The sequence below is a fragment of the Peromyscus maniculatus genome, chromosome 3 (assembly GCF_049852395.1).
Source record: "Peromyscus maniculatus bairdii isolate BWxNUB_F1_BW_parent chromosome 3, HU_Pman_BW_mat_3.1, whole genome shotgun sequence".
Lineage (NCBI taxonomy): Eukaryota > Metazoa > Chordata > Mammalia > Rodentia > Cricetidae > Peromyscus > Peromyscus maniculatus.
Genome location: NC_134854.1, coordinates 9,260,246 through 9,281,710, shown reverse-complemented (window position 1 = coordinate 9,281,710; position 21,465 = coordinate 9,260,246). Strand labels below are relative to the sequence as shown.

General features: G+C 36.1%; 1 protein-coding gene across 3 annotated transcripts in view; it reads left to right on the top strand.

Moving 5' to 3' along the window:
• The window catches only part of Cftr (CF transmembrane conductance regulator), a 149,763-nt gene that overhangs the window by 88,500 nt on the left and 39,798 nt on the right, over positions 1-21,465 (top strand). For all 3 annotated transcript variants that reach the window (XR_013049668.1, XM_076566170.1, XM_006991234.4), the window contains 9 exons: positions 1,269-1,363; positions 3,883-3,969; positions 6,740-7,448; positions 9,199-9,327; positions 12,575-12,612; positions 13,393-13,643; positions 16,859-16,938; positions 19,367-19,517; positions 20,798-21,025. Coding sequence is in view for 2 of the 3 variants with exons in the window: in XM_076566170.1 (XP_076422285.1) it covers positions 1,269-1,363; positions 3,883-3,969; positions 6,740-7,448; positions 9,199-9,327; positions 12,575-12,612; positions 13,393-13,643; positions 16,859-16,938; positions 19,367-19,517; positions 20,798-21,025 (1,768 nt within the window). In the remaining variant the exon portion in view is untranslated. The remainder of the gene's footprint in view (positions 1-1,268; positions 1,364-3,882; positions 3,970-6,739; positions 7,449-9,198; positions 9,328-12,574; positions 12,613-13,392; positions 13,644-16,858; positions 16,939-19,366; positions 19,518-20,797; positions 21,026-21,465) is intronic.

Below are 21,465 nucleotides of genomic sequence, written 5' to 3'. Positions count from 1 at the left end.
CTTTGGTAACGGTCAATAGCGTAGCTTTAGCCTACCAGGACCTTTCAATAGCTTTTAATGAAAGTGATTACTTTTTTAGTTTATATGCTTTCTGTTTATAGTTTTGCATATGGAGTTCTGCTTAATTTCATATATTAGCTAAAATAAATGAAAAAAATGTGGAATGTTTATGGAAAATAAAATGTTGATAGATTATTCTGACTTGCAAAAGCAAAGGAAGCAAAGTATGTAAGTATGTCAGAAGTATGTAAGAAAGTATGTAAGAAGTATGTAAGAAAGTACAGTGAGAAGATGAGGAGGTGGTAGAAAAGAAGAGATGGGGCCGGGGGAAAGAGGAAACTGAAGATCCGTACCTAACGCTTATCATCATTCACATCTGAGGTGAAAACTCTTATGAAAGGCTTCTAATATTTTCTGTCAGCTCTGTGGTCACTTCTATTAGCTAAACAGTTAACTTGCCAATTAATTATGTACTATCTTCTAATCAGCTGTAAAATGGTCTGTTTTATGTTTAGGTTAATTCTCCCTCCAGGATTATAGCTTACTTTCTTAATGAGGTTTACACTGTCTGGAGTCCTGGACCATGTCTTAGAAACTTCTTTTACTGTGCCTTCATGATTGTTGCCACAGAGACACTCATTATGGGGGGACCAATGACACGTGAGGCAGGAAGGTGACAGAAGAGGTAGCGTGAGTGGGTGAGGACACAGGAATAATAGATATGGATAAGGATATTTGTGCTGTTGTTGGGAAGGTGAGTGAGAGAAATGTGGAAATAACTTGTTTTCTCCCTTCACAGCCACTGAATATGCCTATGTATTGCTGGGGTGTGAATAGTTTTAGCTTCTCTTATTAACACACTTATTTAAAAAAAATTGAGATTTTTTTTTAAAGAGTGATTTAAATTTAAATTGAAATTGAAAGTGCATTTTAACATTTGAATAGGATTTGAGTTTTTATGATAAGCTTATGGATAGTCTCCATACATAAATATTCCACAAATACACATGCATTTTACTCCTTATATTTTCCAAATCTTATTTAATGATCATGAATAAATGAAAAAAAAGTTGTATGTCCAAAATTTTGGCCATGTTATTTTAACCACCTGAGTGCATTGCATTTGAAATAATTAAGACGCAGTATTCAAACATTTGAATAGTTGAAGCAGGAATCTCCCATACAATTGCATCTGAAGGAAAATGTGCTTTTCAATTTCAGATTGACTGTATTAAATTTCCTTTCTGGTGTCATGCTTTTGATAATAGGACATCTCCAAGTTTGCAGGAAAAGACCACACAGTTCTCGGAGAAGGTGGAGTCACACTGAGTGGAGGTCAACGTGCAAGGATTTCTTTAGCAAGGTGAACAATTACCTGTTGCTCCAGTGAGCATTTGCTGTAAATGCCATGCATATACAATTATATATTTGCATTTCTCTAATGCTTCATGTTTTGTCTCTGGGATTTCTTTTAAGAACTAAAGACAGCATAATATTCAGATTTGGTAAAGATGGTAGCTTTTTTCAAAATACATACTTGTATTTTTATTGTTCATACTTGTTTGTTATGTTGCATATATTGTTATGAACAGAAAACTATAGAGTTCTGAAAAGGACAGGAGGAGAATTATGAACTTCTGTTAATTCCATCATGCATTTCCTTCCTCTCCCTGTCCCCAGATTCCTTCACTCAATGCTTCTCAGTTTTGACAATATACATTTTCTGTTTTTTAAATTTTAGAATATAATTTATGATTTTGTAACAAAAGTAATAAGGCAAATGATGTCACTAGGACTAAGATTTCTTGTTTGTTTTGAGACAAGGGGCAAGGTCTCCCTATGTGGAACTCATGATCTTCCTGTGTTTGCTTCTGAGTACTAGGATTATAGGTATATGCCGTCACACCCAGCTGTGATATATACTGAGCACATGCCTTTATTCAGGATTCTGATTGTCTTCAGGGCCGTGTGAATACTTGGAAAGTACTCTGAAAAATGAGAAGCTGTCAAAAAGAAGCATATACAGTTCTTGTCAGGAAGAAAACATCTTATTTAAATGTATCCCTGTTCAAAGACAATTGGTGATATGGGATTTCATATGTTCTCTAGTTTTCTTCAAACAAAATTCTTTTTATTAAGTTACCAAAGTTGTTAATGAGAAATTACATTGACTCAGTAGCATCTTGGCCTTTTTTCTTTCTTTTCCTTCCCAAACCTGGAAAAGTAAACACTGAGTACCCACAACTGATATCTTGATACCATCTCTCTCTCTCTCTCTCTCTCTCTCTCTCTCTCTCTCTCTCTCTCTCTCTCTCTCTCTCGTGTGTGTGTGTGTGTGTGTGTGTGTGTGTGTGTGTGTGTGTGTGTGTGTGTGTGATCTCAAGCCCCACACTACCCCACAACCCTACAAGCAGAAATTGTTCTCTTCATTTTCTGGAAGAAATCACAAGATAATTGAGGTAGTCAGACATTAACTTGCCAAAAGCCACAAGGAAATGGTACAGTCACTATTTAATCCAGGTCATCTTGACTCCTTATATTCAACTGTGCCCTGATCTTGAGAATACACTGGAAAATCAGTTCACTTGATATAGAAAATTCACAGGTGAGATGATGGCTTCATAATCACTTGGAAGTTAATTCCCTTATCTGTGAGCAAATGATCATATCTGAAGCATCACATTTGAGATTTAAGTTAAATATGGTATGTGACTTCAACGTAGTATTTATTTGTACTAGTTCAAGATTTAGTCATACTTGCCATGTACAATGTATAGTACTACTGAAAACAGTTGTTTACTGTTACTCTCATCCAAATGTGCAATATGTCACTTTCTGTGTGATGAACACAAACACATAAACACACAAACACACACACACACACAAACACACACACACATTTTAATCTTGAGAAACTGGTCGTACATGTGAAGGGGAGTGTTTAGCCTGTAGTGCTAATAATCCACCAATACATACTGAGTAAAATTTATAGAAAATCACTTTATTTTTGTTTCCACTTATTGTCTAATGTTAAGAAGTCAAGTCTGGTGATAGTATCTCATTGGTAGAGTCTTAAGACAGCATGGAAAATCACATGTAAAGTAAAAAGGAGAGAGAGAAGAGGGGAGAGTGTTCTCTGGTATCCCTCTCTTCATAAAGCCACAATTATCCAATCATGAAACTCCACCTTGATGATCTTCCTAAATCCTAGGCACTTTCCAAAGGTCCCACCTCCAAGCACCACTGTTGGAGTAAGGTTTCTGTCTTCTTACAGAAACTTACAGTAGATTGTTAGTTTGGAAAATATATCTTTATGTTTTTACTATTGTAAGTCGAATAAAATTGCTTACAGTTTTTTATTTTTAATTTAAAGTTAAGAAAAAGGCTGGGGAGATATCTCAGTGGTTAAGAGCACTGGCTGCTCTTCCAGAGAATCCATATTTAATTCCCAGCATTAACATTACTGCTTCACAGTTATCTGTAACTCAGTTCAGGGGACCTGATACTTTTTTTTTTTTTTTTTGCCTGAGCACACACTGTACACACGTGGTACACACATATGCAGGCAAAACATTCAAACACAGGAAAAATTTAAAAAGAAAGTTAAATAGCATATGTACTGTTTTCTATTCCCTGTGTGTAACAGTCATGAAAGGGGTTCAGGGACAGACTATAAGGAGCAGATGCAAAGTAAGTATCATTATTCCTCACTTAATACAGTTTGCACTATTAATAGCATAGGGATGGAAGAAGTCACTAACAGTTGTGAAAAGTGCATTTCAGTGCAGGGATCTGATGACAATTCTGTAACAAATGTCGGGGGTTTAAAATATCAGTTCTAAATGAAATGCAACCCTAACTTCATTTCTACTTTGTTTACAGAGCAGTATATAAAGATGCTGATTTGTACCTCTTGGATTCTCCTTTTGGATATCTAGATGTTTTAACTGAAGAACAAATATTTGAAAAGTATGTTCTTTGATTGAGTTATGTATAATGCTCATGCTAAAATATAACAAAATGTCTGTATCATCATAGGCTGCATATTAGCTCTAGAACAGTGGTTCTCAACCTGTGAATCATGACCCCTTTGGAGAGTAAGCAACCCTCTCACAGGGGTCACATATCAGATATCCCACATATCAGATATTTACATTATGATTCAGAACAGTAGCAAAATTACAGTTATGAAGTAACAACGAAAATTTTATGGTTGGAGGTCACCACAACATGAACTGTATTAAAGGGTCACAGCATTAAGAAGGTTGAGATCCACTAGGCTAGAGCAATATGCTCACCATTTTTATGACTCAGAACAGAAGACTATAACACTATTCAGTTCTGGCCTCCCCTTCATGGCCAAGGTTCTATTCAAACCTTTTATGATGATCACTTGTAAAGCCAATTTCTTTGATTGCTGTCCTGTTATAACAATTGATATTTAAATACTTTTTACATTATTGCTATCTTGAGACATGTCTTCCAGTATTTTAAATAGTTATATTTTTAAAATTTCATTTATCTTTCTATATTAGTATTTTATTCTATATTGTTGATAAAAATTAGTGAGTTGTCTAAAATGGTGAATGCCTATCCTGGTACATCTGCCTTAGTCTTTTCTTGGACTCAGCCCCACCCGGGTCACAGAGAACTTGGATATATACTTCCATGAAGTACTTAGCAGAGCCCAATGGGTGTGAAGTCCCTAAGAGATGCAGTTAGCCATATGACTTGATTTCAAATTTTAAAAATAACTTTATGGACAACAAAGTAGTTTATTAGAATAGACTTTATAGTGCTCTAGAAACAAAGGATTTTTTTAAAGTGGTAGGCTATGGTTTGTGTGTGTTAAATGATTTCATTATTTATTGGTTTATTTCAAAGTTTTACTTTAGAACATTGCCAGTGGTTGAAATAGTCTAGATTCCTGCTTATTTTCTTGTATGATATATTAAGTAATGTATTTTAATTCTGGACTTCACTACATTTAATACATGAAGCCAACAGAAGCCCCCTGTCTGAAGCTACTTTGATTTGGGGGTAGAATAATGTTGCACTGTTTTGACATTTTCAGTTTATGTCTTAGTTAAATGGAATGTATTAACATGGTTTATCTAGTCACAATCCCAAAAACATGTCATCCCTGATCTCTGAATGAAATGCCAAGTCCCATCAACACATCTGCACTCCATACTTCCCAATCCCAGTTTTGCTCATCAGTTTCTGAACTAATTTATAGTGAAGAAGTACATACATGATAAGGCATCTTAATAGTTTGCTTCAATCTTTTCTTACTTAATTTTAATCTAATGAAAAAGACTATAGAAGGCCCTAGTTATATTTCTACTTCCCTTAAAGCATCATCTTCTTCAATACAGCCTTGCATTAACATACCTGTTATCTTGAATCTCTAAAGTTGCTCTGGCTGGGCAGTGGTGGCGCACGCCTTTAATCCCAGCACTTGGGAGGCAGAGCCAGGCGGATCTCTGTGAGTTCGAGGCCAGCCTGGCAGGCTACCAAGTGAGCTCCAGGAAAGGCGCAAAGCTACACAGAGAAACCCTGTCTCGAAGAAAAAAAAAAGTTGCTCTGTAATGGCCAATGACTATGTTAAGCAAATATACTCAGCTTAAGACAAACATTTTCTAAACCATTAATAAAAATACAAATACAAGAGCACAAACTCTTGAGTATTACAGAATGATACAGGTTCTGTGTGATGCCTCAGCAGGAAGGTTGCTCCAGAACTTCATGTGAACCATTCTCTTGGGTCGGGGCACCAGTTACCTTTGCCTAGATTGCTTGTTCAACTCTTCCAGGAGTCATTGTGCTGTTTTTTTTTTTTTTTTTTTTTTTTTGTTCAGTTGTTTGTTTTGTTTTACATACAATAGAATTTAGCTTCACTCTGGGGGAAAAACAGCTTTGATTTTAAGAGCTTGGATGGTCCTTTGGTTCTGGGACCTCGATTAGTGTCAGCAATATGGGCTTGTACCACAGCCTTCCAACATGTTTTTGCCTTTTAGAAGTCTGTTCTCAACAGGCCTCTGTAGTTTAAGACAGAGAGAGAAAATTCCATTAAATTTAATACTCCACCAATACTATATTTATGATGTTGTGACTGTAATAGCTAATGTCTTACTCTCATAAAATTAGCTATTTATATTTAAGGATGTAGTGATGGCTCTTATTTTTGAGAGTTAATAGATAAAAGAAACTGATTTCCCTTAGAAAATACACTTCAAGATTTACTTTTAAAGTATAGGAAAATTTTATTGGAAAAGAGTTAAATTGATTACATATTTCTCAGTTGTTATGTTTTAAGAAACAAATTAGTCAACATACAATTCAAGAGAAAATATAAAAATTAAAGACAGAAAATCTCTGACATTTAGAAGATATATGGAAATACAAACTTCCAGGAACATTAAAGATCATCTAACAATTCCTTTATTTTCTAGAGAAATAAGCCAAGACCTAAGAGATAATGATTTGGTTGAAATCATGTAATTATTGATTATCAAAAATTGAATTTCATTCTATGTGTACTAGTATTCACCTTCATGTTGCAATTCAAGAGGTACCTAATAGTTACTGTGGAGTGTATATCCATATAACCATATTAAGTAAAGTAACAAGATACCATGGTAGAGATATTATGCAGTGAAACATTAATAAGATGCTAAAATTAAATATACACCACTATGTATGAAGTAAAATGTTATATATTTTTATATTCCCAAAGCTGTGTCTGTAAATTGATGGCCAACAAAACCAGGATTTTGGTTACTTCTAAGATGGAGCACTTAAAGAAAGCTGACAAAATACTAATTTTGCATGAGGGCAGCACCTATTTCTATGGGACATTTTCGGAATTACAGAGTCTGCGTCCAGACTTCAGTTCGAAACTCATGGGGTATGATACTTTTGACCAGTTTACTGAGGATAGAAGAAGTTCAATTCTAACTGAGACCTTACGCAGGTTCTCAGTAGATGATTCCTCGGTTGCCTGGACCAAAACCAAACAGTCATTTAAACAGACTGGAGAGTACGGAGAGAAAAGGAAGAGCTCTATTCTAAATTCATTCAGCGCTATGAGGAAATTCTCCATTGCACAAAGGACTCCTTTAGGCACAGAAGGAGATTCTGATGAGCCCCAAGAAAGGAGACTCTCCCTAGCCCCAGATTCTGAACAGGGAGAGGCAGTCCTGCCTCGCAGCAACGTTATCCCCTCTGGCCCCACACTTCCAGGAAGAAGGAGACAGTCTGTTTTGGACCTCATGACATACACACCTAGCCCGGGCTTCAGCAGCCTCCAGAGGACAAGGACTTCCATTCGAAAAATCTCCTTAGCCCCTCAGATAAGCTTAAATGAAGTAGATATATATTCAAGACGGCTATCTGAAGACAGTGCCTTGAACATCACTGAAGAAGTTAATGAAGACGATTTAAAGGTATGACCCCTCTATGTCTTAAGATGCCCTCATCCTAATTCCATAATTTCAATAAGTTTTGATACATATTACATATTGCATAGAATTCCATTGCAGTCTCTGGGTTCAAGGGTACAAAGCATGTAAGCAACTTCAAAATATAAAATAACTATTTCTGATTGTAATTGAAATGTCACTTCCCCACAAAAGCTGTAAGCCAAACAGGGGCTTAGTACTGAGTCCCTTTACTAGGCCCATGATATGAGATTCATTATTATAAATTAGTAATTGTCAGACTTAGTGGTTTCTTAGAACATAATGGAGTAAACAAATGGTTGCGTTTATGTAGACATCAAGAAGTGTTTCTAAACAGGCATGGCCTCGACAAGGATTACAAATACCCGGCTCCTTGACCAGACTGATTCACATTCATGCCTGAATTTAGTTAATGTGTACCTTTCAATCTTTCAGATTTCTTTTCTATGTTACATTTTTGAAAGGGTTTCTTTTAACGAAGATATGTGAAGCTCAACATATATCTGCCAATATTCAGACTGAGTGTTAAAAAGCAAAAGAACTTCTTAAAATAGAAAGCAGTGCAAACCAGGAGGGCTGTTGTTTACTAAACAATGCCTGTGGCTGAGATGGAGTGAAAAGCAGTCCTAGTAGATGGACATGTTTAAAGGGCCAGTCTTTAATAGAAAGTTACCTTTTGGCCAATCACAAGTCATTTCATATCTCTGGGTCAGAGTTCAGTGTGTTGTGAAATAAAGGGATAAGTAATTCCTCCAAATATACATTTATTTCTTAAAATGGTTTGCTAAAATATAATTTATCTATATGATTTAATGTCCATCTAAGTGAAACTCCAAATTAAAGTCTATAAATTTTAGTCAGTCTGCATTGTAACAAATGATTTATTTGACTAATTATGTTACTAGGTCATCAATTACTTCACCTTCCAGGCAACGCACTTTATCCCCTTAACTGTGATAAAAGGTCATATCATTGCCCCTATTTGCAGAAAAAAAAATAAAGTTCTGAGAAATGCAGCACCAGATACCCGTTCAAGCATCTTAGGATGTTACTTGTAGGCTTTGAATTCAAATAAAGCCAATCCAGTCCCACAATCTTTAATTTCTAATCAGTGAATCTTACTCCAGGTTAACAGGACTCCTCCGTGAATCTAACACCACTTAGGAACTTCATGGATTTTTATGAGGAATAGTCCCATCTTTTTCCTTTAGAATATATAAGGAATCTTTTTTTTTCACATTTTAAAAATATAACTTCCAAAAGACAAAGGCTTATAACGGAATATATTTAGGATTAGAATTTTATAATTTAAGTAATAACTAAAAAAAAAAAACATAATGCCTAAGGAATATGCAAATACAAGCCAGCTTTTTAAAATAAAAACTTAGTAGCTAGCAAGTTCCAAACTTGTCCATGGATCACTGAAACAAGTTAAGTCAAGGAGAGTTTGAGGACTTCAGTCTGGTGGCCCCACTCGTATGACAGAACACGTGGTGCTATGAAGTGTTCACATGCTAACATCATTCTACACGAGTCACTGCGTTTCTTACTTTTCAAAACTCCATTGCTCCAGCAGACATCCTGCTTGCTATGACCATCACACATGGCTTTTCTAATAATCTATATTTGTTAAAAGCCACTTTGCCGCAAGTATTCCTTTATTCCCTGAATTAAAAATAATACCTCAGTGGTGACATGGAATAGGTTTGTTTCAGAATCACACTTCTTTTCTCAGGAGTGTTTTTTTGACGATATGGTGAAGATACCCCCGGTGACGACATGGAACACATACCTCCGATACTTTACTCTCCATAAAAGATTGCTTGTAGTGCTGATTTGGTGCTTGGTTGTTTTTCTGGTTGAGGTAAGAATGTTTGGTTGTAAACTGTTACTGTGACTTTAAATCAAGGATTACAATGGTATGGGCACATACATATAAATGCACACATGTATCTGTGCAATGGTAGTTGTCTGGATAGTTCATAGCTTCTGAAAGCCAACAGGAGCTGGAGTGTTGGCCCAGTGGTTAAGGGCACTGGCTACTTCTCCAGAGGACTGTGTTAGATTCCCAGCACCCACATGGTAGTTCACAGTCATCTGTAACTCCAGTCCCAGGGAATCTGATGCTGTTCTCTGGCCTCTGTGTGTATCATATATGTGGTACAAGACATATATGTAGGCAAAACACCTATGCACATAAAAGTAAAATAATTTTTAAAAAAATTCATAATTAGAATTACTATTGATACTTTAGTATTTCAGACATAACATAATATACTCTAATACCAATACTGTATATGAAGAATTGTCATAAAATAAATTTTATTGGGCATATTTAATATGTTCAGCATATTTAAAGATTCATACATATTGTGAAAAGGTTACTATAACAAAGCTAATAACACAACTGTCATCTCAAAAAACATTTGTTTTTGTGATAAGAGCCACTAAAATCCACACAGCTAGCATGAATCCCAAGTACAGTATAGTTTTATTACCTATAATTCTCATGTCATTCACTATATCTTCCATATACTTAGTTTTTACTAGATCCGAAAGTTCAGGCTATAAGGAGTATTAATTGAAATTGAATGTTAATTGAAATTAAGCACTGAAAAGAATTCTAGATATTAGTCTAGTTACTAACTATGCAGGTACTGACTCATAGTGGTGGTCGTTCTTGTTCATCTGTGGCACCTTTGTCTCAGGAAGCTTCCATTGAGGGAGGCTTGAATGCCTTTCACAATGACGTCATTGTTTCATTGTATGTTGACCTACTTACTACACAAGTATGCAGTAGTATTACTTCTCTCTATTACTTTTCCGGTTGCTGTGATAAAGCACCCAATAAGTTAAGGAAAGGAGGGTTAATTTTGGCTTTGTGCTTGAGGGGATCTGTTCCTGGAGGCTGGGAAGGCACGGCAGCAGAGATGGTTGGGTGGTGGGTCATATTGTATGAGTACTCTGAAAGTAAATGACGACAGGAAGTAGAACCACCCTGAAGGCCTGTACCCGGAGATCTACACTCTCCATCAAAGCTCAAGAACCTAAAGATTCCACAGCCTTCCTAAATGGTACAGGAGTTTGAGACCAAGTATTCAAACACATGAGCCCATTGGCCGTTTTATATCCCAACCATCAACATTCACCTAAGAAGAAAACACATCTTGTCATTGGTCAAGAAATTAAATATTGAAGAGAAAGCAAAGCCATGTAACTACCCATTATTCACTGAGCTGTCACTATTACTGAAAAAAAGAAAGAAAAAAGAAAAGAGGGAGGGAGGGAGCGAGGAAAAGAAGGGAAGGGGAGGGGAGGGGAGGGAGAGGAGAGAAGGGAAAGGGAGGGAAGAAGGGAAGGGAGGGGAAGGGAAGGGAAAAGTCACGATGGACAAACATCAGTGATTTTGCCCTCTTGGGGACAGGAAACAGTCTAATGACATGATTTTTCTCCCAATATCTTATAGGCATTGGCCAATTAAATAGCTCTCAAAGTGCTGAATAACAAGAAAAGCAATAATAGAAATATAGTAATTTTTAAATGATTTGTACAATTGTACAACTAAACAACATATTTGCTAATGTCTACACTTGTGTTTTTTCAATCAAAATTTACATATATTTTTCTTTAGACTAAACTTCTTTCTATCAATTCGTGTATTTCTTTTAACTATTGAAGTGTTTCCTGGTACATTCCGTTATGGAACAGGTGTCAATACAATGGTGTTCAATTTTTATAAGCACTGATAAATCCTTATATTTAAAGATAAAAAATAACCACAGAAACACCAAGACTCATATCCTCCTCTGTCAAAGTGGTTTACCTATTTTAAGCTTTAATAAAGACTATATTTCAAGCTGGGCAGTGGTTGCACAGGCCTTTAATCCCAGCACTCGGGAGGCAGAAGGAGGCAGATCTCTGAGTTCGAGGACAGCCTGGTTTACAGAGTGAGTTCCAGGACAGGCTCTAAAAGCTACACAGAGAAATCCTGTCTTGAAAAAACAAAAACAAACAAACCAAAACAAAACAAAACAAAAACAAGGACTGTATTTTCATTTATATTTAGGATTTTGTAGCATTCATTCAGTGTGTTTTTTTTAAAATAAGAAATAAATTTAGCATCCCAACCAGTCTTTTCCTATTTCTTCACAGTTGTTAAACCAGAACAAAAAAGAATATTTAATTTGCTAACATTTTTCAGTCATGTGTCATTTTGAAAAAGTGTATATTTTATATATTTTGTCTAAAAAGCAATGTCTTTTATAGTTCTTAGTAACACTAAACACAGAGACTAATATTTCTATTATGCTATGCTTTCTAGTGGCCCTTCTTGGCAGTGTATCATGCACTAGAAAGGGAAAATGTAAACAATGGATTAAGGGATGTTTCCTGTTTCTTTTACAATAACCAGATTGTTTTTTGAGTGCAGCATCTGAAGATCCTGTTCACTGTTTTGTCTTATGGTCTTTAAGTGTGCATCAGAGAGCTGCTGTTGTTTGTTTGTTTGTTTGTTTGTTTGTTTGTTAATCAGGAGTCCCTGAGTGACTTTGCATCAGTAATAAAATAGAAAAAGAGTGTTCCCATAATACTACTTTTTTGGTGGATGTGTATTTTAGAGAATGATTTGTCACATGAAATACGTGAAAAATCTGTGAATTAAATTATACTGCATTCCATTTGATATGGCATCATGTTTAGAAATGGAAAATGTCTACTATTTATTTTGTTGCTGCTATATCTTAATCATCAAGGAGTGTCCCTATTTCAAAAATCATATAAATTTTATATCCTTGAAGCATTCTGGAGTGAAATGATAGAGTTACTCCACTGTTTCTTTAACCCTCAAATATTTTTCCTAAAGGCCTCCTACCAAGACTTTGAAAATGTTTTTACTATAGTCAATAGAAACAGTTTGGATTGATTAATTCATGTGACAGCTAGAAAATAATTTTACATTAGGATCTAGGCCCATTCTTTAGAAAAGTCATTTGTTGTTCCATTCATAAGTATGTATTTCTGGGATTTGATGTTGGTCATGTTGATATAGAAATGAGTGTGGGAAGCATAGATAAAGATGTATAAAAAATCAACTCTGGATTATTCCCTTCCAGGTGGCTGCGTCTTTATTTGTGCTGTGGTTGCTTAAAAAGTGAGTATTCTACACATTATTGTGGATTTTGTTTTGTTTCCATTAGGAGATTATAAAATATTTCCATATTTACTATGTTTCATTGTATCCACCACATTCCTCCAAATTGTGAGAGGAGAAAATCAAGTTTTACTTGTTTTGTTTATGAATAGAGTGGGTTCCAGGACAAAGATACTAAATTCTGCACTCAAGTCCCATATGTAAAATTATGTAATAATTGCATGTAGCCTATACATGTCATCACATATGCTTTAAAATAGCTCCAGATTTGCATGGTGCCTGGTGCAGTGTAAGTTTTATCTAAGTGGCTATTAATGAATCATTTAGGGAAATGATGACAAGGAAAGTATGTATGTGCATGTTCAGTAAAGATACAATTTTAAGAACCATTTCCTTAATCCACTAGTAGCTGAATCCATGGATACTCAGAAGATCCGTAAAGTTTACTATATTTGTTCAAGTTGAAAGCTGTTTGGTGTCTTTAGCTCTTTACTTATTTCTAAAAAAAAAAAATACGAGTTGTTTTCAGTTTTCATGACATGCAATAAAATACATAAGAAACATTTTATATTTAATCATTTCTACTAGGTATTTTGCTCAAATAAGTATCAATTACATCTGTTTCAGTTATAAGAAAACTTAAAACTGTTTTGCAAGACAAAATTTTTAAAACTAAAGGAGTAGTCTCTTTTAAGCCAATAATTCGTGCTTCTTACTACTTTTATTATGATTCTGTTGACAAGTTTGGTTGTAAAATAACACTTTTCTTTTGTTTTACAGCAACCCTACTCATGATGGAAAAAATGATACTAAAAGTTCAAACAACAGCTACGTTGTGATTATCACCAGTACCAGCTTCTATTACATTTTTTACATTTACGTGGGAGTGGCTGACACATTGCTTGCCTTGGGCTTGTTCCGAGGTTTGCCACTGGTGCACACACTAATCACAGCATCAAGAATTTTACACCAGAAAATGTTACATTCTATTCTTCATGCACCAATGTCAATTATCAGCACGCTGAAAGCAGGTACTGTTGACTAGGTGTAAAAATGGAACTGCCGCTCACTAGCAGCAGTTCTACCAGCAGCATGGGCTTGAACACAGACATCTGCCCTGTAGTCAGCCGCCCTGTCCCATATATCTCAGGTATTGCAAGCAAGCAGACCTGTGGTTCCCAGTGTTTGTCAGCCTAACAGGATAACTCATTTTGTCATAATGTGATTCTGATGCAATAGCCTCAGTAGCCGCAGCCTCTTTTGGATAACTTGGCATTTTTCTTTTCACATACTTGGTCTAGCTTTTTCCCATACATCATGTTGTCATCTATAATACTGTTCACAGGAGGAAGAAATTTGAAGTTGTCATGAAAAAATATTAAAGTCTACTATGAAAAGTATCTTGATGAGGGGATAATAACTGTTTCTGAGACACTTCAAGAGTGGTCATAAGAATGTACTAAAGGTTTTTGGGGGCAGGGGAAGATTTTAAATATATTTTGAGACAACTCTAGCACATGGTACTTGGTATCATGCATTTGACATCATTGTAGTTGCAGTCACAGGAAGTAAGAGAATTGGGAAAAAGAACCCAACGTTTGATTCAACCTGCGGTAATAAGGGTCTTTGAAATGTGTTGCGTGGCTTTGTCTATGGATAAGCTCACATTTAAAGACTGTGAGATGATGAGTCTCCTAGGTGCGCCGACGGTAGTAGTTGGAGATCCTTCTCCATGGTGCTCAGCCAGGGAAAGCCAGGCACATAGCATGAATAAGATTTCATTCTTGCCCCAGAGGTGCCCACAAGCAAGGAGAGATGTCAGGCATAGAAGTTACACTAAATGTAGAATAAGCTGCAGAATTGAGAATTTTTAGCATGTTTCTTAAAACCCTCAAAATAAATGCACATCAGTTTTTCAAGGTGACAAAAGTCAAGTGTTGGTGTACCAGAAAGATAATTATCTTGTTCTGGAGCCTTTCTATGTCTCTCCAAAGGTCTGCCGCATTCGCACATTCTCCTGGCTATCCTCCTTTGTTCTGAGACCTTCAGAACTAAGGGAATGGCCATTCACCCAATCTTGTGAGTTTGCTGTTATAGAATTCTGAGACCCCAAGTGGGTAGGGTTACCCCAGTTTCTGGCATCCTGAAACATGGGCCATGAAGCAGAGGGAGAAGGACAAACATCTGAGGTTGGGTTTGGCCACATAGGGATGGTTATTATGGCTGTTAACAGCCTATGTGAAATAAACATCAGCTTCTTTTTGCCATTTCTCTGTGGGGTGTGGCTACCAAAGGAAGCGCATTTTTCACTGCCCCTCCCCTAACACCCCCTACAGTGCGTTCTCAGCCTTCTCTGTTTCACGTTTTACTGATCAGCACACACTCTTCTTTTCTCACTTGTTTTCCCAAGCTTCCATCTGCTTTTAGGTTAATTCCTAATCACCCTTGTGATCTTTGTGTCCTCCTTATTCACTCCTGATAACTAAAAGAGCCAGTTGATCTTAGAACACCTCCCTTTGGCTTGCTCTCATTTGTTGTTGTTGTTGTACATAAGAATTTTGCTTTCCATTGAAAAATGCTATTAGATTCATGGTTTATGATTCTCCTTCTGTTACCTAGTTATTCTGTTATACTTGGCAGTAACTACTTGGAATTTATCCTAGATGTGCTCTTCAAAATTGTACACTGACCTTGATTTTCCTTGACCTTAATTTCCTCTGACTCTTTGACTTTCTTTTGTTACTTTTCCTCACCTTGTCACACTCAAATGACTTTGTGCCCATATAGCAAATAATATCGCTCCTCAGTGAAGTGTGGCTATATTAGATAGAACAGTACTGACTGAAATAAAATTTGAAATAGAAATATCATTTTGATGATACTCTTTTGCCAAAGTGGACTTTCAGTTTCTAAATGGCAATTAAATATCATGGGGTTGTACATTCCTTTTCTGGGTTACTTATGGAAGGATATACCAATATTTTTTAATGAATATGCTAAAGAATATGTTAAGTAATATATATCATCTGTCTACATATGGATTTTTGCCTTGGTCTTGGGTCATATAAAATAAACATGGAATAATACTATTCACCTCAAAATTCTACCATGTGGGAAAAAAGATAAGATATGTACACATACAAGCAACTATGATATACAGCATGTATGTAGTCTCTGCAACTCAGGCCTGCAGATAAGGAAAGGAAGAGATTGTTTCTAGATGCAGCAAATACCAAATCTGTCTTGAAAATAGGGCATTTGGGTTGAGCTAGGAAGGAGGTACAAATTTGACAAGAGGAGATGAGGAGAAAGAGTTTTAGATAGAAGGAAATAACACATAAGCAAACTAAAAAAGTAGAAAAGGGTAGACTATCTAAAAAATAGACACATTTCCCTGAATCCATGTATTTGAATAGAGGAATCTAGGTTACTTAAGGACAAATTAAGGGAAAGTATTAAATATTTTAAATATTAAACAAAGAATTTTGGACTTTATCCTGCAGTTAATAGTAAGTGATAAGGTTAACTATTACAATGTTGTCATAGCGTTATGGTACACTTTATCAAATTGTTTGTTTAGCTCCTTTTTAGACAATGAATCCCTCAAGGCCAGGGAGAGTGAGTTAATCACCTCTGTAATCTCTGTACCCAGCATTGTCCCAGGCATGTAGTAGACATGGGATTTTTAGTTCACCGAGGTAACAAATACTCAAGACTTAGATGGTGAGTCTGGAATTTAGAATACATGTGAAGAAGATAGGGAAGAAAAAAAAAAGGAATCCCATCTGGCATGTACTGAAAGACAGCTGTGGATTCTGGAGAGTTGCATCTGGAGGGTACGGACTTCAGAAGGGAGGGTGTGTTTGCCCTATGTGGTAGAGATGAACATAAAGAGAGGATAAAAACACATCCATTAATGTACCTTGAAACTCAGAGTGGCAGAAGTGAGGTCTGAGCAGTAGGATGACCAGTCATACCTAACCTTAGTTATAAGAACCTGATTAAAGACATTGGTTTGAGCTGACTATTAGAGGGCTCTGTGTTTTATAAAAGGTCAAAAGTCGGAGACAATAACTTGAGTACGTAGTCAGAATTTTGAGCAAATCTAATATTTGATAAGTCCTTAATTTTCTGATTAGATAATAATTCTTGTTTTAAATGCTTTTGCTGTAGTTCAAATTTAGTATGGAATATATTGGTGTCCTTTTAAAAGTGATAACTTTGAGAATTTTCATTTGTATCACAGGTGGGATAATTAACAGATTCTCCAAAGATATAGCAATTTTGGATGACTTTCTGCCTCTTACCATATTTGACTTCATCCAGGTTTGTACAGAATACCTATAATGAAGAGTTTTCCATTTGCCGTAAAGTTTTCTCAATAGTTTCAAACAGAAGCAAATGAATTTTTGCTAATTTTTTCCTATAATAGTTGAAGTCCTGGATAATGGCTAAGTTTCTTAGAGAGCAGTCTTTAAAAGTCACAAATTTAACAAACTCAGTAACTAGTCAGGTCTGTTTATTTCAGGCAGGCCCACCTTTAGATATAATACTATCTGCTTGGATTGATATGAAGGGCTCAAAAAGACATTTTCCACCAATCATTGGGTATAAAACCTGTTTGACAGCACCCTCCATTTCTTAAGTCCCACACTAAAATGAAGATGGAGTCCCTGGATAGGCTATATTCCAGTCCTGCCTTACCCATGAGCAGTACAAATTGGGTAAACAAGTTTCCCCACAAAATGGGACTCAATGGAGGGACAGAAAGAAGATGAAAACATGAAGGAAAAGAAATATTCCGACTCTAGGAGGGCTATCCCTCAGTGGCAGGTGTTACTAGACCTCCAGGATAACCATGCTGCAAGGTTGACTGTCAGTTAATGAAAGTGACCTTTAGCCACATCAGGACTCCAAGGTCACAGGACATAGGGGAGTTGTAAGCTGATATCCTTGCCTGCTGAACCAGGCACAGCCTTCTGAGCTCCCTGATGGCTTCCTGATGCATCAGAGAGCAAATGCACTTGGAGAAATAGTTGGAACACAACACTGCCCTTATTGGGATGACTCATTCTTATATCTTGTCCCCTTCTCTTCTCTGCAAAACAGTACTATATTGAAAGAACTTGAATAAAAAAATAGGGACTATCACCCTCAGGTGTATACAATAGCAACAACAGTAGACAGAAAAGAAAAAAAAAAACAGCTATTGGCTGACCTCTTCTGAAATGACTGACATAATCAAATGCACTTACTGTTCTAAGTGAAATGTGTTTTGGATTTCCTTCATTACTGTGTTTAAAGACATAACTTAGCAGTAGCAGCACCTGCTGGAATTTTTTAACCCGTGTTTTGATTCAGATGCTCAAAAGTGTCATTTTGTGTGTCTTTAACACTAGACATTAGTTCTGCATTCCAGAAGAATAAATCATAGGTGTATAATATGAGCATACTAATAAAATACAGTATAACACAATGCAATATAATATAATTAGACATTCACTGGAATGTGGACGTCTATCTGGATCTGTATGCTAAAGTATTAAAAATGGTGCTGTGTGATAAATATTTACTTTTTTTGATTGTCTACTGAGTGTCTTCTGTCAATTTAAATTTCACCTCAGAAATCTGGGAGAGATAATTTTCAAATACTTAACTTACAAATTAAAGATTTTTATATTTCTTTTGGCTTTCAAGTCTTATGCAGCTTGAACAGTTTCAGCTCAAGTCCTAGAGCTGCTAAGGCTTCATGAAGTAGCAAACAACTGAAAGGTTTCCAGAGATCTGAGATCCACCCTGACCATTTCCCAGCAAGGCATCAGCTAGTAAACCCATAGAAACAAATGAAGAATTGGCTCACTCATTAGCATATGGAAGTTACACTAGGTTGGTTTTAAAATGATTATTATTTATGGTTAGCATATTCAAATGAGACATAGTGAAATAAATATTAGGAGATGTTTTATCTTTTAAAAATAATGGGTGCTTGATAACTTGTAGACCATCAATCTGGTAAACATGTACCAATATTGCAAACAGCATCCTAATTTTCTAGGAGGTAATATAGAGAGATGTCTGTGTTGGTAGACAAAACTCATTTTGAAGGTATGAATAGGAAAAATGCTTAATTTCAAATTAAATCCACCATCTCATAATCTTTTTGAGTTATTGGAGTATCTCCAGTTATTACAAGGGAATAGGTGAGTTTTGAGAAGGGAGTAAAACATTAAATAATTCTCCTTTCAATATTAAATATGAAAAACTTGGGTCAGAAAAGTGAGCTTGCCTACATGACTAAACCTATGTTTAATAAGATATTTGTCACTCAAAATGCTCTGTGAATAATTCTCCATTTTAAAGAACTCTCTTAACAAAATCACAGAATATAACATTTATACTTAAATTATTTCAAAAGCTTCATTTTTTCAAAGGTTTGGATAAAGAAAATCATATTCATGTAAAATTTACTCATTATACAATTTATATCTCCTAAATAAAAATATCCCAAGATCAGAAAGCACCATGTAAAACTTCAACAATTTAAGTATCAGCAAACTAAACAATTATAAAAATTGTTTCCATGTAAACTGAAGAAACTGCCTTTGAGATAGCATTCTCTTCAGAGAATGCACTGTTTTCTTATTAAGAATGGAGCAAGTGCAAGAACATGTGTAGATATAAGTCACCAGTACACCCTGTGTACTTTATGAAGTGAAAATCTGCACTCACCACCATGCTTTCCTTGACCCCACAGTTGCTGTTCATTGTGGTTGGAGCTATAATAGTGGTTTCGGCTTTACAGCCCTACATCTTCCTGGCAACCGTGCCTGGGTTAGCGGCCTTTATCTTACTGAGGGCATATTTCCTTCATACCTCCCAACAACTCAAACAACTGGAATCTGAAGGTACAGCATGGATATGCAGGGTTCCCCTGGGCTTAGGGGAGCCACAGGGCGTTTTTGTGACTCACTACCATTATCCTACTTTCAAAAAAAAACACCAACTCTAATATTATATAACAGTTGTGTGTGTGTGTGTGTGTGTGTGTGTGTGTGTGTGTGCTTGCCCATGCAGGCATGTGTGGAAACTCAAGGCTGATGTCAAGAAATCTTTGTCAATTGCTTTTCTACTTTTTTTCTTTTCTCTCCTCTCTCTCTCTCTCTCTCTCTCTCTCTCTCTCTCTCTCTCTCTCTCTCTGAGTGAGTGAGTGAGTGAGTGAGTGAGTGAGTGAGTGAGTGAGTGAGTGAGTCTCTCACAGACCTGAAACTTGCTGTTTCAGCTGGAATGACTGGCCAGGAAGCCCTGGGAGTCACCTGTATTGACCTCTAGCATTACAGAATTCAGTGCCAGACCCAATGTTTCATAACCTGAGGTCATCACGCATGTGTAGCAAGGATACTTTCTACTGAACTCTCCCCAGCCCAACAATGATTTTTGAGATGTGTAATGAACTTATAAGGTACATACTTATAAAGTATGGATTAATTTTGCCAATCAATATGACTTTGTTTTGGCCTTCAAACAAATATATAACCTTACGATGGTTATGCATAGACATTCATAATTTTTTCCATTGGTCAAAGTAAAAACAGTAATACTGCTGTTCCTCAGTTTCTACAAGGTCTCAAGGGAAATCAGACAGAATTCTTCCCTTTCCTTGATGTCCTGGCTCCTTTTGGTTATTCTTTGCTTGAGTTCTTCAGGGAGCATGTCTTTCAGAAAGAGTGATTTTTTTTTTAAATTGTGCTCTTTTTAATTAAGAAAAAATTTTATGCATTTTTCATACCAATAAAAGGTCCCACTCTTTCCTTCTCCTGCCCCACCAACCTCCCCCTTCTTTGAAACTTAAAAGCTAAATCAATTCAAAGAAATTTTTCATTGAGAAATTTAGAAAAATGACTTAAGGACAAAACCTATTTTCTCAGCCACTAGTAATTTGGGATTAGCCAAGAATAATGACCATTGTTTGCCAAGAAATGTGAGTTATAGAGGAGAAATTTGTACTGTTATTACCCATGGTTGGCAGGTAAAAGCGAACGGCGAACGGCCATGCATTATAGAAGTAAGCTATCATCTGGGGTGAGAGCCCCTCCAACCCTGAGTTAATCTTTGTCACAAACATGGTACTGTGAAAGTCTATTCTGTATTACAAGCTTCACATTATCTCCTCTGGGATGATTCACAGGCAGGAGTCCAATTTTCACCCACCTTGTTACAAGCTTAAAAGGACTGTGGACGCTTCGTGCCTTTGGACGCCAACCTTACTTTGAAACTCTGTTCCACAAAGCTCTGAATTTGCACACTGCCAACTGGTTTATGTATCTGTCAACCTTACGCTGGTTCCAGATGAGAATAGACATGATCTTTGTCCTCTTCTTCATTGTTGTTACCTTCATTTCCATTTTAACAACAGGTACTGTGAACTTATTAACAACTTTGCTGAGCATTTAAGTAAAATTTTTGTCAATGACTAAAATGCCATATTTTTAAATTAAAATTTTAGATATTTTAAAATAGACTTGTGGAGCTTATTAACCAGTACAAGCAATTTCTTTGCAATCTTGTTGTTTTTTGTCCAAATAATTTACTTGGTTTAAAGGTTTATATGGTATTTTCCCTAGTTCCACTGTTTTAAAAATGATGAGATACTGATTCAGACAACATAAATGTGATTGACAGGAAAAATATCTTTTCATGGTAATGTTGACAAAGGGCCCTAACTCCAGAGTTAATAGATTTCTTTATGAAAGAATTATCTGAATGGGAGAAGAGAATACACACACACACACACACACACACACACACACACACATACACACACACACACACACACACACACACACACACAAACAC